The sequence below is a fragment of the Exophiala dermatitidis genome (genome assembly GCF_000230625.1).
Source record: "Exophiala dermatitidis NIH/UT8656 unplaced genomic scaffold supercont1.6, whole genome shotgun sequence".
Lineage (NCBI taxonomy): Eukaryota > Fungi > Ascomycota > Eurotiomycetes > Chaetothyriales > Herpotrichiellaceae > Exophiala > Exophiala dermatitidis.
In genome coordinates, this window is record NW_008751651.1 from 365,080 (window position 1) to 384,085 (window position 19,006).

The following is a 19,006-nucleotide window of genomic DNA, read 5'->3' on the forward strand; positions in this document are numbered from 1 at the left end:
AAAGCTTGATAGTGTCCGATCGGTGTGATGTGGCAATTTCGATTGCACTTGACTCTGTGCGCCTGGTTGTCCATCTGTGCGGTCGTTGTATTGGTATTGCCCTCAAGTTGTGCGGGCTTCCAACCACCCAATGTCGAACCGCCAAAGTACGGCGAACTTAGATCCAAGTTTTATGACTGGGGTCTTCTCCATGGACTTGTTCCTCGCCAGTCATTCAAATCGTTCAGCCTTGAACCACCAGAAGTGAACTTTGTGCAATGGGACAAGCGATGCGATGACGGACACACATTCATCTCTCCTCGGGGCCACATGGTGCCTCATCCCGGGCCGATCATCATGGACGCACGTGGTGAACTGGTCTGGATGGAGGACCGGTACGGACAGGCCATGGACTTTAAAGTGCAGCAGTACAGAGGTCATGACTACCTGACGTTTTGGACGGGTGAGGACAGTGGCACTTTTGGCACCGGTTCATATGTCATGGTAAGGACAAACATCAGTTCATCACACACAGGACCCCCAAAGAAACTAACATCTTGTTTCTTCTAGCTGGACTCTTCTTACCAATTATACAAAAGAATCTCTCCATCCGGTGACCGTGGTCTCATGGGCGACTTGCACGAATTCAAAATCACCCGAAACAACACTGCTTTAATGACCATCTACGAGCCCAAGCAGGCCGATCTGTCATCATTCGGCGTAGCGGGGACAGGCTGGATCTACGACAGTCTATTCCAAGAAATCGACATTGAATCAGGTCAACTTTTATTCGAATGGCGCGCCTCCGACCATTATCACGTCCAAGATACATATCACACCATTGAAGCCGAGGCCCGACGTCCAGTTTTGGACCTTTCAGGTCGGCGGACAACATCGAGATCATTGATCGGCACAACCAAAGACTCGGCATGGGACTTTTTCCACATCAACAGTATCGACAAGAACGAGGAGACAGGTGAATACTACATTTCCTCGCGCTACATGCACACCGTGACGTGTATTCGACCAGACGGCTCGATACGTTGGATTTTGGGGGGAAAGAAGAACCAGTTTACTGATTTATCGGAGGGGGCCGCGACGAACTTTTCCTTTCAACATCATGCCACTGTGCACAAGGGTGACGAAAACGGTGATGGCAACGGTAGGGTGCTGATACTTACAATCTTCGATAATGGGAAATATGATTCCCAGTCCAAGAATGCAGAGTTCAGTCGCGGTCTTGTTGTCGAGCTCGACACGCAGAATATGACGGCCAGGCTGGTCAGGCAGTTTGTGCATCCGGATCATTTGCTGGTTGGAAGTCAGGGGTCGGTTCAGTTGCTGCCACCGCGGGAGCGGGAGCCTGAGCCGGAGCCGGACTTGGAGTCTGGTGGCGTTCGCAGTGGCAGTAGCCACCATGGTATTGGTGACTCGCACGCACTGGTAGGATGGGGTTATGCGCCCGCATACACCGAGTTCGACGCCGATGGCAGTGTCCTTTGCGATGTCCATCTCGCCCCCGAGGTCACGTTTGGATTTGGATGGGTCAAGAATTATCGCACTTTCCGAAGTTCGAGCTGGGTGGGGAAGCCGACTACGGCGCCGGATTTTTGGGTCGAGGATGATGATGTGATTTATGTTAGTTGGAATGGGGCGACTGAGGTTGATCGGTGGGTTTTGCAGGGTCGAGTTGGAGACGAGGACGAAGTCCGAGTCGAAGAACAGGACCAGGACGAGGAAGGGGTCGAAGACGAAGACGAAGACCGAGACCGAGACGAAAAAGGAAAAGACGAGCACGAAGACGAAGACGAATACCGAGACACATACGAAAAACACGGGAAAGATGCCGACGCAGACGCAGACGAATACGAATACGGAGACGAAAGTCAAGAAAGAAAAGACAAAATCAAAGACGAAAAGCTGGGCTTCTATTTCGTCGACCTATCATCCACCAAGAAACGAACCTTTGAAACCGCCGTCAACATTGATGTCGACACCCCGAGACATATCCGCATTGCGGCGGTCGACAAGAACGGGAATGTCTTGGGGTCTACTGAAGTTTTTGATCGGTTGAATCATGACGGATCAAGTGCGCCTTTTGGACTTTCTCTTTCTGTGCTTGTCGTGGTCGTTGCGGCCGTGTCGTGTTTCAGTGTGCTGATGTGGCGCATCGTGGCTGGCCGTGGTGGTCCGTTTACTACTCGACTTCTGCCCGGGTTCGATGCTGTCAAGACACGACTACGACGGTTGCGTCGACGGCACCAGCACCGCTCGCGCTCGTCCACGTCAGATCGGTACTTTGGTCTCAAGGAGGCTCTACGACTACTGGGACAAAATGACGACGATGATGATGATGATGATGATGATGGTGATCACGACCTGTCAGTTGACGATGAAGATGGGACAGGAACCAAAAGAGACGATGGCGGCGGTGACGACGACGACGACGACGACGACGAGGATAGTTGGCAGCCGCAGAAAGGAAGCGGGGGATACGACGGTAGTCATCACAAAGAAGACGTCGATGTCGATGTTGAGGCGCAGAATAAGTCGGGATATAGACGGTAAAAGCTGGCCAGATACATTCCCAGATGGAACTCGCGCTAATCAGAATGGTGAAACCTCCTTTCTCATTATGCTCAGGATCAATGATCACCGTTCTCATCATCCGACATGGTACAGTATTGTAGAGAAAGCGCCGAGTTGAACGGGCCATTCTACTTCCATTCGTTTTCACGCCCGTTTCCCACCAGACAGCCAGTTTCTTGGTCATTCAATCATTCATTTCATGCAACCGTCGATAGCGTGGCGATAGCCCTGTTCTCTTGTGGTATGATCGCTTCTTTCCGCTCTCTCATGGTCTGTCGACTCCCTATCTCATGCAAGAACCCCCCAGCACCGTGCAGTATTTTGTCATTCTTAGACACCAACATTCATTCCTCCAGACCGTTCCATCACATCACATCAGAGCCAGGAAAGCCCCAACGACAATCGCACCGACAAGCCCGTCGAGACATGCACTCAATACAGCGCTGGACGATAAGCTGGTGGCGTCACTTTTCGACGTGGTCGACTGGGAGGAAGATCCAGTCGCCGTTGCAGTTGCATCCACGGCCTTGTCTATCGGTTGTCCTGCAGCGGGCTCGTCATTCTCTCTCGGCGGCGCCAGTCCGTCTGTCGTGTCGATATACGGGAACAAGACCCGGTTACACATGCTGGGCAAGGTGCCGGCGAACGACACTTGTTCCTCCCAGGGACATTGTTGGATGCAGGTGATGAAAGGGTCGTCGCTGGCCTTGAACCTGCTGCAGAGACAGACGTCAAGGGCATAGCCGGTTTCGCCGCCCTTGCAGGGGGACATCACCGGGTGGTCGGCGGCACAGTTGATGGTGCAGGTTCCCGGTAATTGTGCGTGGACCAACGTTCCTCCTAGAAAGAGGCCGACCAGTAGCACGATGAATGGGATCGGGTAGATTGCCAGAGGAAGCATTTTGAGGCTTTGGGTCGGGGAGTGAGAGACAGCGGTGGTGGGGTGAGCACGCAGGGAACGGTGTACGCCTTTTTGCTCGCTTGCTTGCTAGCCGTTGTAGAAGTTATAGGTAGCGGCAGAAGAGGAGAAAGGAAGCAGAATAAATGATCGAGAGAGTCGTTAAACGGCATAAAAGACCTACTATTTCTAGTTCAAAATCCTCAGGAAAAAAAGATATTCCCTGGTCGTGTTGTTTTCCAAACCCGCTACGGGCTCCCGATCGTGTCGATCTTCGGGGTGGTTACATGGATCTCTGAACTTACCCGTGAACCTTGGTGTTGATCAGCGACGGAAAATCGCATCTGTCCAGGTAGATCTTGAGTGCAATAGGCATGATGTCTGCCGTAACGGACTGGATCCTCATTGCCAGTCCACCTTTTCGTCTATTGGATCAGTCTTGTCATGGAAGGACGGAGAATGAATCTGAAAAGGCTGGCCGGTTGGATCTGGAACCTTGCCCGCCAAGTGATGGTGTTGAAAGGTTCGCGAAGAGGGGCCCGCACTTGACATTGTGTATGTCTGGACATGGCAGGCTAGGTATATAGATTTTGAAGTCATTTTCAGAGCATTCTCTGCGCGTCTCCGGCAAGCTAAGAGATCCTCAGGGAGGCTTCTGGGATAGAACACTTTCTATGCCGTGCTCTAGGCGACATAGCGCAGGGCACGACTGAGTACGCATCATGGATAAGAGGATTGTTCGAAGGTCCAGACAAAATAAGTCCGGGGGAGGGGTTGTACTGAGTTGAGGTACTGTAAGGCCTTGGGGGGGATCAGGCCTTTTGAGGAGCTGGTACCTAAGCATGACGACGTCTCGGTGCTGCGGTCGTGGTCGGGCACTTTGCAGCTACAATGGAATGTATGCCAGCACTGTGTGCCGCGGTACGGTGTCTTGTCGACCATTCATTGAACAACGGATTTGATTGTTGACCCGTAACAGGGCGGTAAGATGAGAAGATCGAAGCGTGAAGTCGTGGAGATGAAATGTGGCCGAGATGCGTTTCTGCCTCGAGGGCCACGACGTCATCTCTCGCGCTTCTGTTCCTGCCTCTGCAACTTGAACCTCGCTGTCGCTGTCAAACCAGCTTCAGATGGTTCACGTCGCCATTGATCAATTGAAGGCCATCAACATCCTGAACATAATGTGAATTGTTACTCCTTTCTGCCATCGAGTGCCGAGCTCTACCTGCCGCCCAGTCCGAGCCCTCTCACCACCCGCAGAGGTCTTGCACCTCAGATCTTTGAATGAGGTCTGCCTCCCTCTTCGGCCGGCTGCTCGGCCGCAGAGGTTTTGTCTTCTTCTGCAGCCGCATTCCGCGACGCCAGCAGTCGTTTGCAAAATGGACGACCCGAAAATATAGCCTCAAGGACCCTCGCCAGCGGCGTTATCCTACCCTCCTGGCCGCTGCCACCGCGCTCTCCCCGGTGGCCTTTGTCGAGATAGGCGAGGGTGACAACAAGGAGGGCAAAACGACCGAGATGCAAATGCTCGAGATATCTCGTGAAGAAATCAGCAAGAAAGTTCCGGAGGATGCCCGCGGGCTACGAAGACTATACAAGAGCGTCATTTACGTCCTCGACCAATACATCTACGAACCGATGGCAACCGGGGTGCGGTTCCTCTATCTGGTCATTATATTTGTCCCTGTTATTGTTACTGTCCCCGCCGTCTTCATCGGACCGCGAAAGAAAGAGCGTGACAACGAAAGAGCCGGAACTCTCTGGTGGTATGGCTTCTTGGTCAGGGCAATGGAGCAAGCAGGTCCCGCCTTTATCAAATTGGGGCAATGGGCTGCATCGAGGTCCGACATCTTCCCCTCCGAGATGTGTAGGATCATGTCCGGCTTGCACTCCAATGCGCCCGCCCATTCTCTCCACCATACTAAGAAGACCATATCTGAAGCGTTCGGTGGCAGGCGATTTGAGGACATCTTTGTAGAATTTGATGAGAAGCCTCTGGGCGTGGGAGCCATTGCGCAGGTATACAAAGCGAGGCTAAAGCCCGACCTTGCAAAACCGGACGACAGTGATCTCGACGACCATGACAAACGAAGATTGAGATACCGGATCAAGAAGAACGTGGATGCATTGGTCAAATCCAGCCCGCAACGGGTACCGTCGGCGTACGTGGCGATCAAGGTCCTCCATCCCAAGGTGGAAAGGAATGTACGCCGAGATCTCAAGATTATGGGTGTCTTTGCTGCCATCATCAATGCCATCCCAACCATGGAATGGCTGGATCTTCCCAATGAGGTGGCCAACTTCGGCGAAATGATGCGGTTGCAGCTCGATCTTCGCATCGAAGCAGCCAACCTCACCATCCTACGCAGGCATTTCCAGAACCGAACCACAGCATGGTTTCCGCACCCTTATACCGACTTTACGACACGCAACGTTCTGGTCGAGGAATTTGCGCAGGGCTTGCCATTGGCCGCCTTCCTCGAGAATGGCGGTGGTGTTTACCAGAAAGAGATTGCCAATGAAGGGCTGGACGCTTTCTTGCATATGCTTTTGATAGACAATTTTGTCCACGCAGATCTTCACCCGGGCAACATCATGGTGAATTTCTACAAGCCGACCCAGCCGGACGTGAAGATCCCCTACGTCTCTCGGCAAGACCCGACGCAGCCAGCCAGCGCCTCCGACATCGACGAGTCAGAAGCAGTCCTCTCCCGACTGCGTCCTCACATTGGCAAAAAAGCAGAGTGGGAAGCCGCTCTGGCAGAGATTGACAAGGAGGGATACCGTCCCCAGCTGATCTTTATCGACACTGGTCTTGTTACTGAGCTCAATGCAAAGAACAGAGCCAATTTTCTCGAGCTTTTCCGTGCAATCGCGGAGTTTGATGGATACAAAGCTGGAAAACTCATGATTGAACGATGTCGTCAGCCTGATGCAGTCATTGACGGCGATGTTTTCGCCCTAAGGATGCAACATCTGGTCCTATCCGTGAAAAGCCAAACATTCGCTCTCGGTCGGATAAAGATCGGAGATGTTTTGTCAGAGGTGCTCAGCATGGTCAGATCACACCACGTTCGGATGGAAGGTGATTTTGTGAACGTGGTCATTTCGATTCTGTTGCTTGAAGGCATTGGCAGAACCTTGGACCCAGATCTTGATCTCTTCGCAAGCGCCCTGCCAATCCTGCGCCAGTTGGGTTCCTCCGACCCAAGTGCTGTGTTGAAGAGTTTCCGAGAAGGTGACTTCTCGCTGCTCAAAATCTGGGTCGGGCTTGAGGCGCGAAGATTCTTCCAAGCAAGTGCTGAAAGCGTGGAAATGTGTGTCAAGTACGATCTACTCAGTCCAAACTTCTGAGACACATGTGCAAGCAACAGTCAGCAGTGCAGAGCTCACCTTTGAACACCTGTCCACGTCTATACTTCGTCTATCTATGCCCAGTTCATTGCTTCAGGGGATCAAGTTGTTTTGTCGGTTTGTACGTTGTCCAGCTTGCCAGGGACCCTTTTTTCCTGCGTATGGGGTTTGCTTCGAAGCAGCGGTTAGAATATTGGATTTCACTTCTACCTTGTTTGCGTCAAGATTCAAATCTGTTCGCGAGCATCGGGCATCGGCGCCTCTTGCCGCGCTTATCGACTGTGTTCGGATGAGAACAGATCTGCCATGCGACGGCTGTTTCGTCCATGGCCAGCGCCGAGAAAATCACACTATTGGAAGTCGAACCAAAGATAGGCCAAGACCTGAGCAATGACAGGCGCCTCGGATCACCATTGTTTATCACACGTGCAAGCTGAATAGTGCTTCGTGCACACGTACTGTACAGTGAGCCATGGACTGATCGTGCCGGCCTCGGTCGATCAAACACCGCGAGCTAGTGTAAGATAGCTTGGTGTCAGCCAAGAATCACCGGCTTATTGGGTTTTACCGGCCTGGAAGATAGCCTGTCGATATCGCTTGCCATGGGAGCGCCGGCTATTGCTCTGCAGCTTGCTGCTCAATTCCGCTACACGTGTGTCGTCCCCGGCCAGCATTCTGGCCTGCATAAAGCTCTTGAAATCCTTTGAATTTATGCCTTGGACTCAATGCCACCTCGGAGCTGGCGGCTCGGAATGAACCTTTCGATGATTCTGATCTGAATAGAACAGAATGAAGGACTATCAATAACCATAAAACAGTCGCTCAGCACTTCAAAAGCCGAGCAACACCACCAGCCAGTATTTTAGGTGTCTGGGCTGGCATAGCGGAACCCATAGCAATAGCCGAGGACGAGGACCTTTTCCGCAGTGTTCCAGAATAAAGCCTTCCAAGATCTCGCTTATGAATGGATGTGGGCAGACGAAAGGCAGGTCGGTAGTTGTCGATCAGACCACAGAACAGCTCCCATAACACCAAGACGAGCCTGCGTGTCTTGGCTGGCACCTGGCTGGGAGATGTTAGATTGCCCAGCCATCAACAAGGACCAAAAAGCCGAGGATGTGTATAAGAATATCCTTGGTATTGTTTCAGTGCTGGCGTCCGCTCGAACGGACACGGCCGGATCGGCCTGATGCCGATGAGAGCAATGAAGCACACACGGACAAGAGTCAGGAGGAATCTGCAGAATGCCCAGAGCAGATACTCACTAGTCCTCAGCACCGGTCGAGAGGGTGGATCCAGTTTAGCCTGAACCCCGTTATCTCTAGGCCCGAAGCAGAGGCGATCCGGGGTTTTGGCTTCTGGGGAAACGGAGTGTCCAGTGTTAGTCCCCATTTCTGCGGAGCTGAGGAGAGGAGAGACTCAAAGCCCGACAGCACTCCTCATCTCATGTCATGTCATTGCTGCCACCGACTACAGCTACCGCATCACGGATCCTTGAGAACGTCCTTCGATGCATCAAGCTATCACGCTAACTTGTCGAAACCCTTGCCATTTTTGAAGCCCTGCTCATCACCACGCGATGTCTTATTCGACGTCGGCACACCACCGACAATCTGCCGTGCAGCGATTCTTGTCTGCCCAGAAAGTGGCGGCGGTCATCAAGCTCCACCTCGTCAGCCCAGACCTCCTGGGCATAGGCCATCAATCCTGATATGATGGCACCCAGGTAGCATTCGCATCATTATGCCAGGTTCACGGATCACCCACCCCACGATTTATCCAGATAGGGCCTGCGTCCGCTGAATGTCCTGTCCCCTGACAGCGCTCCTCGCCAGCATGATGGAGACATGACAGGGTAGCTGGTAGCTTATAGCTAGCTTTCTTCGCCTTCCCCTCGCTTTCATAAAGGAAGTCAAGGACCCTTTGCCCGCATCCGATCTCTTGCTTTGTCCTACCCGGTTGGCCAACCTTGTTGAACTTTGCACCGCAGTTGCCATTACCGTACTGCAAAATGGCCGATATCAAACCAGGCACCGGCGTGGTGCTGGACCACGACCTGCTGGGCGAGAAGGCTGGCGTCACCCACGAGGAAGCCATGCACTTTGGCCAGCTCACCGAAGAGGAACGGGCAATCGAGAAGAAATTGGTCCGCAAGATCGATGCCAGAATCATGCCGTTGATTGTACTTGTCTATCTGATGAACTATATTGATCGGTGAGCATTGTCCACTACGGAAACTCCATGTCAGTGGTACTGATACGCGTCAATCAGGAACAACTACGCTGCTGCTCGGCTACAGGGACTTGAGAAAGACCTAGATCTAAAAGGCGGCGAATATCAGCTGGGTAAGACCGAACACAATTTTTGTCAGTGTTCGTGCAACTAACGTGTCTGTCTATCAGGTCTATCGATTCTCTTCGTCAGCTATATCCTCGCCCAAGTGCCATCGAATTTGTTTCTGAACCACCTCGGCCGTCCATCGCTATATCTGGGATTTTTTACGACTGCATGGGGTTTCGTGTCGGCCATGACATGCCTAGTCAAGGGATTCGGTGGCATTGTGGCGTGTCGATTTGTGCTTGGTCTTGTGGAGGCGCCCTTTTTTCCCGGTACGAGACAGGAATTCTCTGGGTTCACCAAACAACCCTTTCTTACTGATTTTTGGCAGGTGTCTTGTTCTACCTTTCCAAATGGTACACCAAGAAAGAACTCAACCTACGAATGTCCATCTTCTACTCGGGCTCGCTAGTCAGCGGCGCATTCGGCAGCCTTATCGCCGCCGGCATCCTCAACGGACTTGCTGGCAAACGAGGTCTTTCGGCATGGTAAGTAGTACCAAGCACCAAACACCAAATACACACTCCCATAGGTTACATTCCATGTACTAACCAGTCTCAGGCAATGGCTCTACATCATCGAAGGAACCATCACATGCGCCGTCGGCCTGTTGATCATGGTAATCCTGCCCGACTTCCCCGACACCTGGAAAGCCCTACCACCCGAGATGAAGCGAGTAGCCAACCGGCGCATGGCAATCGAAGCAGCCGAAGCGGACGTCGACGTCGCCGGATCCAGCAAAGGAATGACTCAAGTCAAAGGCATGAAATTGGCATTCACCGACTCCAAAACATACATGCTCGCCATCGCGTACATGTGCATCACGGGCGCCGCCGGATTCCAAAACTTCTTCCCGACATTGACAGCCACGCTGGGCTACAGCCATACAATCAGCTTATTGTTGTGCGCCCCGCCATACATGTTCATGGTATTTTACTCCATGGCCCACAGTGTTGTTTCGGATCGATTCGGCAACCGGTTCTGGTTCTTCATGTATCCGATCCCAATCACGATCGTTGGCTGTGTCGTGTTCATGACGACCGATTCATTCGGACCGCGATACTTCTCGTTGTTCCTGCTCATTTTCATTTTCGCCATGAACGGAACCTGCTATGCTTGGATTGCCGGTGCTATTCCTCGCCCACCGGCAAAAAGAGCCGCCGCTTACGCCTTTATCAATTCGATTGGAAACTCTGCATCGATTTGGACTCCTTTCACTTACCGAACCCAGGATCAGCCGCATTATCGGCTTGCGCTGGGTATTTGTATTGGGCTCCAAGTTGTTGCGGCCATCATGGGTCTGAGTATGCGTATCAAACTTACAAGACAGAATGCCAGGCTCGAACGCATGGAGAATGAGGATGTCCCGCTTTCGGAGCGCGATCTCGCCAAGTTGCGCAAGACGGCGGAGATTGAGGGCATTGATCTGGCTGCTGCGCGTAGGCTGCAGAAGGGGTATCGTTACATGATTTGAGCGACTTGGATTGGACAATCAGTCACTCGCTCACTCACCGATATGGCCGACAGATCGTCACTGACTCCTTCGATGCTGTCCATCGTCAAAAGACAGGACCGCCCGGATCCTATCCCCGGAAATGTTGCTGGATTTTTTTGGAGTGAGTGGATAAGGCGGTCCAGATTCAGACTCGTTCTCGTCTCGTCTCGTCGGAGGGGATTGATCGGTCGATCAGGTGGTTTCGTGAGCTGGGTCCCTGGCTGGTTTTGGTCATATTGCACTCGGCACGGCATGGCATGGCATTCGATGGCAGTGCATTACGCCCTATATGCAGATGAATAGGTACATTGCATAGGGTATACTAGTAGTACTGGTGATTTTCCTGAAAAGAAGCTCCTACGATTGTACACAGTACATCTTTGTCCACTATATGACATGCCTTAGTAGATACCTACTGTACGTACCAGGTACCTAGGTACATATGACGTAGGTGTTCGTCCGTACTTTACATAAATGCATACATTGTACGTGTTTTCCACGCTTTCCGGACGCAAGAGTCCCGTCGTGTCCTCTCCATGTACCTAGATACCTACTGTACACATGTATGTAGCTATCCAGGAACTTAACTCTAGAAGCTTGACTTCCTTTCGCCGATATTTCTCCCCAATCCCCTCCTAGCGATCATCGGTATACATTCCAGGATCACGAGCGATCCAAACCTTTTTCCTTTGCCTTTTGTTATAAATCCACCGTCCACATCCAACCGTCATTCGACCCAGAAGGATCAGTCGACACACACACTTGACGCCCCCCAGCCCAAAGCAGATTACCGCCCCCGATCGATTCATATGATTGCACAGTTATCGTAGAACGTACAAACCCCCAAAGAAAAAGCAGCCGGTGTGATCAGTAAGGCTCTGATACACCAGCGCTAGAAAAAGAAAAAGAAGAAAAGGAAAGAGAAGAAGAAAGCCAGAGTCCAAATCAAATCGGCCGTTCAAGTACGTTTATGGTGATGCGTCCGTACCGTGGTCATGTGCAGAATGCCCCGGATCCCGGAAGCAAGGAATGTTGCATTTTCTTGTATAGAATTCAGTTCAAAACATGCCCCCGTCTTGGTGCACGCCCAAAGAAGTGGCACTGCGATTGGGAAACACTGGCAGCGCAGGGCTTCGAAGTCTTTCCTGACCAAATTCGGATAACATGGCCTGCTGTCGGGCGCGTGCTGCCATATTGCCACCCTCACTACTGATCTTCCTCAACCTATTTCTCTGCCGTGGCACAGGCTGTTGTTGTTGCTTCTCCTCAGTACGTTTCTCTGACCCAAATCCAAATCCGGTCCTTCCTGAAGATTCGGGCATCGCAGGACCCGCAGATTGTACCGTTTGTGGACTCGGCCGAGCATCTGAACCCTCATGCATGGTATTACCACGACGACGAGGATTCATGGCAGGTATGGGAGGCGTTGCAATCTGGCTGGGTCGCGGACCTCGTGGAAGACCGACGAGCGGTACCGAGGATGTGCTGGAGATGAAAGTGGGTTCTGAAATCATGCCCTTTGTGACGGACTTCTTGCGTGCTCCAAGAGGGGTGGATCGACCATCCACAGGTGTCGAGCGGCCGTTGGTCGGTACTGGAGGCAGAGGTCCAACAGGCGAGGGAAGGGCAGACTGTCCAGCAGATGGAGGGCCAGACATGGGAGACAAGCCCGGCTGACTGAACTGACTCATCGGAGAATGTGGGAAAGGTGGGCGAGGAGATGGCCTTGGGGCATTGATCGTGGGGCCGCTCTGACCGGTTCCAAGCTGAGGATTTCCGGCCATGCTTGGTGTCCCTGCCCGCTCATCCAGATGCGGAGATGCCTCCGGGCGGCTGGCACTTGGGCGTCGATTTGACATAGCTGAGCCGGACCGCTCGTAATTACGCACTTCGACCGGAGGCGGCCCACGTTGAGCGGCGTGAAAAGGCCGTGGACCTTGTTGGGCGCGTGGTGGTCCATATGAACGGTCTTGCTCCCAACCAGGTAGAGGGTCATGCTGATGCTCCTCGCGATGGCGAGCTGGGCGACTTCTTGATCTTTCGCCGGGTTCGGGTCCACCTCTTTCACCTCTTGGTGCTCGTCCGGAAGGTGTGGCGGAACGCTGCCGTGAGCGTTGATACTCTGCATATCGGTCATGGGTATTGCCCATCGGTCGTCCAAAGCCTGGGGTACGTCTCCCGCTGGGAGGCTCAAACTCGGCGGGCCGCTCTCTTGGTACAAAACCGGTCCCGGCGTTCTCGTAACCTTGTTCGAATCCATGATCACCTCTGCTTTGGACATTGGGTGATCGACTAGCCATGTCGGACTTTGGAATCACCCCCAGTCCGAGCATTTTCATCGCTTTTGGCTGAGAATCATTCACCCTAGGAGCAAGTGCAGTCTTGCTTGCTTTATGACGGAGCACTTGTAAAGCCTGCGCGGCAGGATTCGGACGGTCGTATCCTGGAGCGGGACTTCGAGATCGCTTTTCGGCCTCTACGACATTTTTCAAGCCTTCTTGGATCTTCCTTGCGCGCTCCGCAAGCTCATTATCAAACTCTTTCTGCGTTTCCGTGCTTTCGCCACGTTGATGGGAATGCACCATGTCGGCGTCCCATTGCCTGTTTGCGGGATGCTCATCGTCAGGTGGAGGTTGACCGTCACCATTCGATTGCTCTTGGGTAACAGCAGCGTTGTTTCGGAGGGAGATCGCCTGGCCAAGGATCTGCTGTGCTCTTTGTGACATGATGGTGGTAGGATCGGTCGCAGGAGCTTCAAGTGGGCTACGCTGAGGACGATGCGCATTGTCAAACTCCCACGGGTCACTATGTGTACTCTCAGGGGGATTAGTGGTGCGAGCAGTTGAAGCAACTGACGACTCCCGATCGCGAAACCTTGGAAAGCCGCTCGGCTGCTTGTGACCCAGCGCTGGTGACGGAGGAGGCATCACAGAGGACTTGTCGCTGTCGTGTCGCAGGTGTGTCCGAATCATTCCGCTCAAACCAAGTCCTGCAACAGGTCCAAGGGTTGGAGAGTCCAGTTCTTTGCTTTCTGAAGGATGCAGGGAGTCTGAGGTATCTGGTGTATCGTGCGTCACTGCAGGCGATGAGTCCTCCGCGGAAGTATTGGAGCGTGATCGAGCAGTCTGGATACTAGCAGCCACTTGCTCCCCGAAATCAAAGGCCGGCGTCCCACTAGCATCACGAAGCGCAGGATGAACATCCCCCGAGGCGAAGATCGGTGTCGGCTCGTGACGGCCCAACATCGGACTATCCATGTCGACCTCACCTTCCTCCTCATCACTGCCGTCAAAGGTGTCGAAAAAAGTGCCACTAGAAGCAGCCAACTGATCATCAACACTCTTTGGTTTAGGTAATGCAGGGCTCGGATGGGCGGTTGTGGATTCATCCATTTGCAGAGCGGTGTATTCTTCGTTCTGGCGTCTGATGAGCGCCTCGACTTGAGCGTGAACTTGGGCGGGACTGGCCGAAGCGCTCGACTGTGACCGTGCTCGACCAGTGCTTGAGGTGTTGAAGCTGCTGGTAGTCGGAGAGGCCGGGTTCGTAGACGTACTGATTTCCTTTGCATGATGCCGTAATCTGGCGACAGCATCTTTGTCTGAATCGTTGGTATGGGGTAGGGAGATTTTACCCTGGTGCATCTGCAACTGTCTCTCCTGGAACTTCTGCTCATCGAATTGTTGCCGGGGCCGGTTAAAAAGGCCCATGGCAGTCGCCTTGCCGCGGTCATTAGGTTCAAGACTTTGATGGTAAACCTCGCTATCCCCCTCATCCTCGTGGGTGGGAGAAGCGGTTTGATATCTCCGCAGTTGACTCTTTGTGGCTTTCAGTCCGAAATCTAGTGGAGCAACATGTCCTCTCGCTGCCGGAGGAGGACTGACCGCGCGCATACCGCCTGTCAAGGATGGAGATGCTCCAGCGGCGCGCTTCTCTGATAGGTTGGTCACACTCCTAGAAAGGGAGATTTGTCGGGTACTGACGGGAGATGGAGGCAGAGGTGGCTGGTCTTGGCTCTCAAAGGCATGGCCCGGTCTTCGAGAATCTGAGGAAAGCTTCTGCCTCAAAGGGTTTTCCTCGCTGTCAAAGTCGGATCCTCTTATACGTGCGTTGGAGGACGAACTGGCATTGCTCTGCCGTGGAGCAGGAGAGTCTGACACGACGGAGGTAGCAGCGGTAGAAGTGCGCCGGTTGGATGGGCCAGATGCGGTAGATGAGATGGTTCCTCTGCTCTTGCTGAAGCCCGTAGATGGAGTGTTCACAACACTACTACTATCATGTGCTTCGGTGGTGTCGCTGAGCGGTCGACCTTGCGAGCCGTTGCGCTCTTCTTGTTCCCGTGCTCTCAGCTGGGCTTCCTGGTAAGGTGATAAAATCACATCATCCTGATACAGGTGCCTTTTGGTCGTGAGTGGAGTAGACATCTCCACCAGATCTCGTGAAGAGCTGGCGTTCGCTATCCGGTACATCTTTTGACGCCCGCCAAAGAGATTGTTGCCCTCGACCCCTTTCGTGCGAGCGAAGAAACCGCCCGCATCATCGCTGTTGGCGCCAACACCCTCGGAAAAGGACTGTGATCGCTCCGCCTCGGCAAACGGGGCTCGGACCGTAGAATGGATGGAGTGCACTTCGGCAATGTCTGTCAAGGGGTTATGAGAGAAAAGATTCATGCGCGAGGCGCGTTTGGGAAAGAGGACGCTATCATCGTTGGCCTTGCCCACCAGGGTGCTAGGATCATCCTGTTCTCGAAGCATGCTGAAGCGGGCGGAGAGCCCGGGCATGAGCAAACTGGTCCGGAAGTCATTGCTATCAGGCAAAGCGGTCGCCAGGTCGATTTCTGGCTTTGTTTCCACAACATTTTTCTGTTTTCGTTTCAGGCTGCGAGATATCTTTGACAATGGCGGCGATTCGGACGATACCGGTGTTGCTGGAGGAATGACATATCCATCGTCCTTGGCCTTGCCTTTCTTCCGAAAGACGTTCATGATTGTAAGATGGAATTGTGACAGTTGAAGCGAGCGTAATGTACTGTTCACCTGTCAGATCAGCCGGATCCCTCACAACTGGGTTTGGACAGCTCATACAAGAACTAAAGGAGTGACTTGGTACAGGGTTGCTGGCGGCTTGTTATGATTCCATCGAGGAAAACGAGTGTCAGGAAGGTCGATTTCCCTAAGTATACGACAAGGCGCAATGGAGACCGTAAGGTTTGGTTGGAATATCACCACAGATCTGCGCTTGTAGGCACAAGATTGTCTGCCAGGACGATATTGTCCCAGTTGGACGCCCGAGTGGTAGGAACTTGACTAGGTGAGTTGTTTTCCAGATCTCTGCCTCCTCTTCACGCGTGGTATTCGCCGTACCTCGCAATTATGAACCTGGAATCCAACCGTAGCCTCGTCGAACACAGAAAGAGCCGCGGCGATCTCGACCGCTGCGTAGACTGGAAATCAACGTAGTTTTGATGTCTTAGGGACCGACGACCAGTTGGCTGAAGGAATAAGTCGAGTTCAACGACAAATGTGCACAGCTTAAGAGAATCGCGTCGCGACTATGGTCAGCATGAGCGAGAGATTTGATGCTCACTTTCCACCCGCCGAGCAAGGACAGGGATGAGGGTTCAATGGATGTGGCGCTCTGGTTCGAGGCGGCGGGAAAAGGCGGCGTTCCTATGTATGCAGGATGCGTGTGAACCTTAAGTGGCCGTGTGTTTTGAAGATCTTGACCTAGGATCGGGTGCTGAGGCGGGTCGCGACAAACGTTCTCGGAATGAAATAGAGGTCACAGCTAGACCAGCTGGCAGTCGAGGATAAAAGAAGCGAAAAAACAGGAAAAGCAGCCTTGAGGAACTTCGCTTCTCACGGCAGTCAGGCCCGTGGTAGAAAGTCTGTGTGCGTCTGTGTGCGTCTGTGTTCCTGGAGAGCGATGTAGTAGAAGGTGGAGCCAGTCCAACAGTTTGACAGATTTTGTGACCTCGGGCAGCCGATCAAGACGAGAGCATGCGGGTAGAAACAAGATTGAGCGGCGACGACCGAAACAGAGCCCGAGCCAGGCCTCCAGGATGAGAAGACGGCGACCCGTGGAAGGGGGAAAAGCAAAGCCCTTCAGGGCGCCGGTTCCATTGTGACGGTGTGTTTGAGAATGGAAGTGGGCTAACCGGAAAGCGAGAGGAGCCCCAGAGACGAGGCTAATCACACAGTGCGTGTCGCGGACGAGCTTGAGTGTGTCGGTGGACTCTGTGGAGATGGCAGATTGCGGATTGGGTGGGTATGATGGTCAATTTTGACAGATGTCAAACTCTGGTAGCGGAGTGTGGCCAAGCTTATATTGATATTACTTCTCCATACGTCTTGTACAGTATACACACACAGTCTGTGGCACGAGGAGGATTCTCGAGTGACAGTGTCGTACCGGCCGGTGGCAGGAAAGGAGGTTGAGGAGTTAGGGGTCATGCTGCTGCCGATGTGATAGGAGCTGACTCGAAGGACAATCCGTTACGCCGGTTACACAGTTGACGGAGCAATCAAGGAGCAGGCGAGCATCTTCAGGCATCGAGTGGTTCGCTTCTCGCGGATTCCCTCGTGGACTTTGGTTCCGGGGAGCGGCAAGCCCATGGCTTCGACGTGTGGCTGGAAAATCGACGCCAGCGGAAGCGGAAACGGGAATGGGAAAGCCATCCAGGAGATGGTATCGACAGGGGTGGCGGGAAAAGCGAGCCTGGCGTCCAGGGCAGCCGACGGGAAATAGAACAGATCGTCCTAGCGTGTTGCAGATTGTGTGATAGCCGCTCGTTGCTGCAGCTGAGGGCGACGACTCGGAGGGTATGCAGTAGTAGGGCGCAGGATAGAGAGGTGACATAGTCTGGAGTCTGTACCTGGGTACCTGGCAAAGCGGCACAGCATCTTCAGTCTCTCGTGTAGCTGGTACCACCGCAAGTAGACAACCAGATTCGGTGCCTGACGCTCCGGCCGACCCGTGGAGACCAATACTCCAGATGTTAAGGACTTTGAGCTTGGTGGCTGCACAATGTACGGCCTGGTGGTGAGTCTGTGGTACAACACCCGCACTGCCGTATCACTATGGCTATCGTGTGTGCGGTACATGTTATCCAGGTAGGAGTCCTACTGCAGTGTACAATACTACCTCCAACCATCTACCGTGCATGCCACCAATGCTGCAGGGAACAGGGAGTATCCTACTAGTACTTGCTCCTGCGGCTCCTTGCTACCTGCTTTACCCATCCAAAGTGGTAACTTTGTATAACCCCAGCCCCTCAGGTACTTACGTGAATGGCATACCCGATTGCAGATTCTGGCCTGCTGTGTTTCTCGTGGTGGCTGCAAAGTGGCACACGGCAGTAAGTTCACGGTAAGGTACCCAGCCTGTACTACAATTGTACCTAGGTAGGTACCTTAGTTACCCGTACCTGCCTTAACCCCCCTCCGCTCGGAGGATTCAGCAGCCACCACGTCACAAACACGATCGCCTTCTGCAGCAGCAACCACACGTTTCTTCCATCGCCTCTGCTCACGCACTGCAGTATACCTTAAGGTAGGGCACTCAACTCAGGTCTGTAAAAGGAGTGCCGTGCGTGCAGTGTCTGAAAAGTGCAGGATTCGAAACACCAACACCAAAGAGAAGCATGTGCCGTCCATTCTGATTGGCTGCACAGCAGAATATAGCGAGTATAGTGCCCTGGCCAGGCGGCAGCTGCCAATCCTGCACCGTTAGAGTGGCGTCTACGGCAGGCGGGAACAACCTTAATCCATGTCAGGGTGCAACGACCGGCGAATGAGAGGCGACATGTCTGGGCTCCCAGAGATGGCTAGCGCACTGCTGAAATTGTTGCCGCCCACTTGATGCGCCGCTCTCCACTGCATGTTCATGTTTTGTGATTAAAGCCAATTTAATTTTCGGTTTCGCTCCTAATCTCAGGCAGCTTTTCTTCCCGGCGATTGGATGCCTGATGCTTTCTCCGGAGCTCATCTTAGCCTTTGTGTCCAATCAGGGCAATACCTCCCCAGCATACACACGGTTTTTGAGAGCAATGTGTTCAATCGTCACAACGAGTATACTGCACACGGGCCTGCTATATCATTACTGTTATCAAGGTGCCTCGAGCTATACTAATGATATCTAAGCATAACTATAGTGGCCATAATGTGAGCCCTACTAGTACCCAACAGCGACTCACTCTGTCCGCGATCTCGAGGCTATGGCCTGCAGTGATTATCAGCTCTGTTGACGTAAGGTTGTAAACAAGTCGCGTGGTGCGACGCGTCGGGAAGATGACTTCAATTTCCAGCCGTCCACCATCGATCCAGGCGCGTCTTTCTAGTGCGGGCGCAATCTTTCTC

General features: G+C 53.0%; 5 protein-coding genes across 5 annotated transcripts; 3 read left to right on the plus strand and 2 right to left on the minus strand.

The window, feature by feature from the left end:
* Positions 1 to 336: 336 nt before the first annotated feature.
* On the plus strand, positions 337 to 2,547 carry HMPREF1120_06970 (uncharacterized protein; the record flags this gene model as incomplete). The annotated part of the gene is made up of 2 exons (XM_009161182.1): positions 337 to 483; positions 550 to 2,547. The coding sequence occupies 2 exons, from the start codon at positions 337 to 339 to the stop codon at positions 2,545 to 2,547; spliced, it is 2,145 nt and encodes a 714-aa protein (XP_009159430.1).
* Positions 2,500 to 4,460, minus strand: HMPREF1120_06971 (uncharacterized protein). Its single transcript, XM_009161183.1, has one exon. The coding sequence runs from the start codon at positions 3,467 to 3,469 to the stop codon at positions 2,939 to 2,941; it is 531 nt and encodes a 176-aa protein (XP_009159431.1). The 5' UTR covers positions 3,470 to 4,460; the 3' UTR covers positions 2,500 to 2,938.
* A 290-nt stretch (positions 4,461 to 4,750) lies between these two features.
* On the plus strand, positions 4,751 to 6,820 carry HMPREF1120_06972 (aarF domain-containing kinase; the record flags this gene model as incomplete). Its single annotated transcript, XM_009161184.1, has 1 exon — positions 4,751 to 6,820. One exon carries the CDS (start codon positions 4,751 to 4,753, stop codon positions 6,818 to 6,820), a length of 2,070 nt encoding a protein of 689 aa, XP_009159432.1.
* Positions 6,821 to 8,831: 2,011 nt separating this feature from the next.
* Positions 8,832 to 10,631, plus strand: HMPREF1120_06973 (retrograde regulation protein 2; the record flags this gene model as incomplete). Its single annotated transcript, XM_009161185.1, has 5 exons — positions 8,832 to 9,034; positions 9,092 to 9,165; positions 9,223 to 9,429; positions 9,489 to 9,645; positions 9,719 to 10,631. The coding sequence occupies 5 exons, from the start codon at positions 8,832 to 8,834 to the stop codon at positions 10,629 to 10,631; spliced, it is 1,554 nt and encodes a 517-aa protein (XP_009159433.1).
* Positions 9,493 to 17,726, minus strand: HMPREF1120_06974 (uncharacterized protein). The gene is made up of 3 exons (XM_009161186.1): positions 15,734 to 17,726; positions 10,670 to 15,677; positions 9,493 to 10,601 (listed from the first exon to the last, which is right to left on the minus strand). The coding sequence occupies exon 2, from the start codon at positions 15,632 to 15,634 to the stop codon at positions 11,711 to 11,713; it is 3,924 nt and encodes a 1,307-aa protein (XP_009159434.1). The 5' UTR covers positions 15,635 to 15,677; positions 15,734 to 17,726; the 3' UTR covers positions 9,493 to 10,601; positions 10,670 to 11,710.
* Positions 17,727 to 19,006: the final 1,280 nt, after the last annotated feature.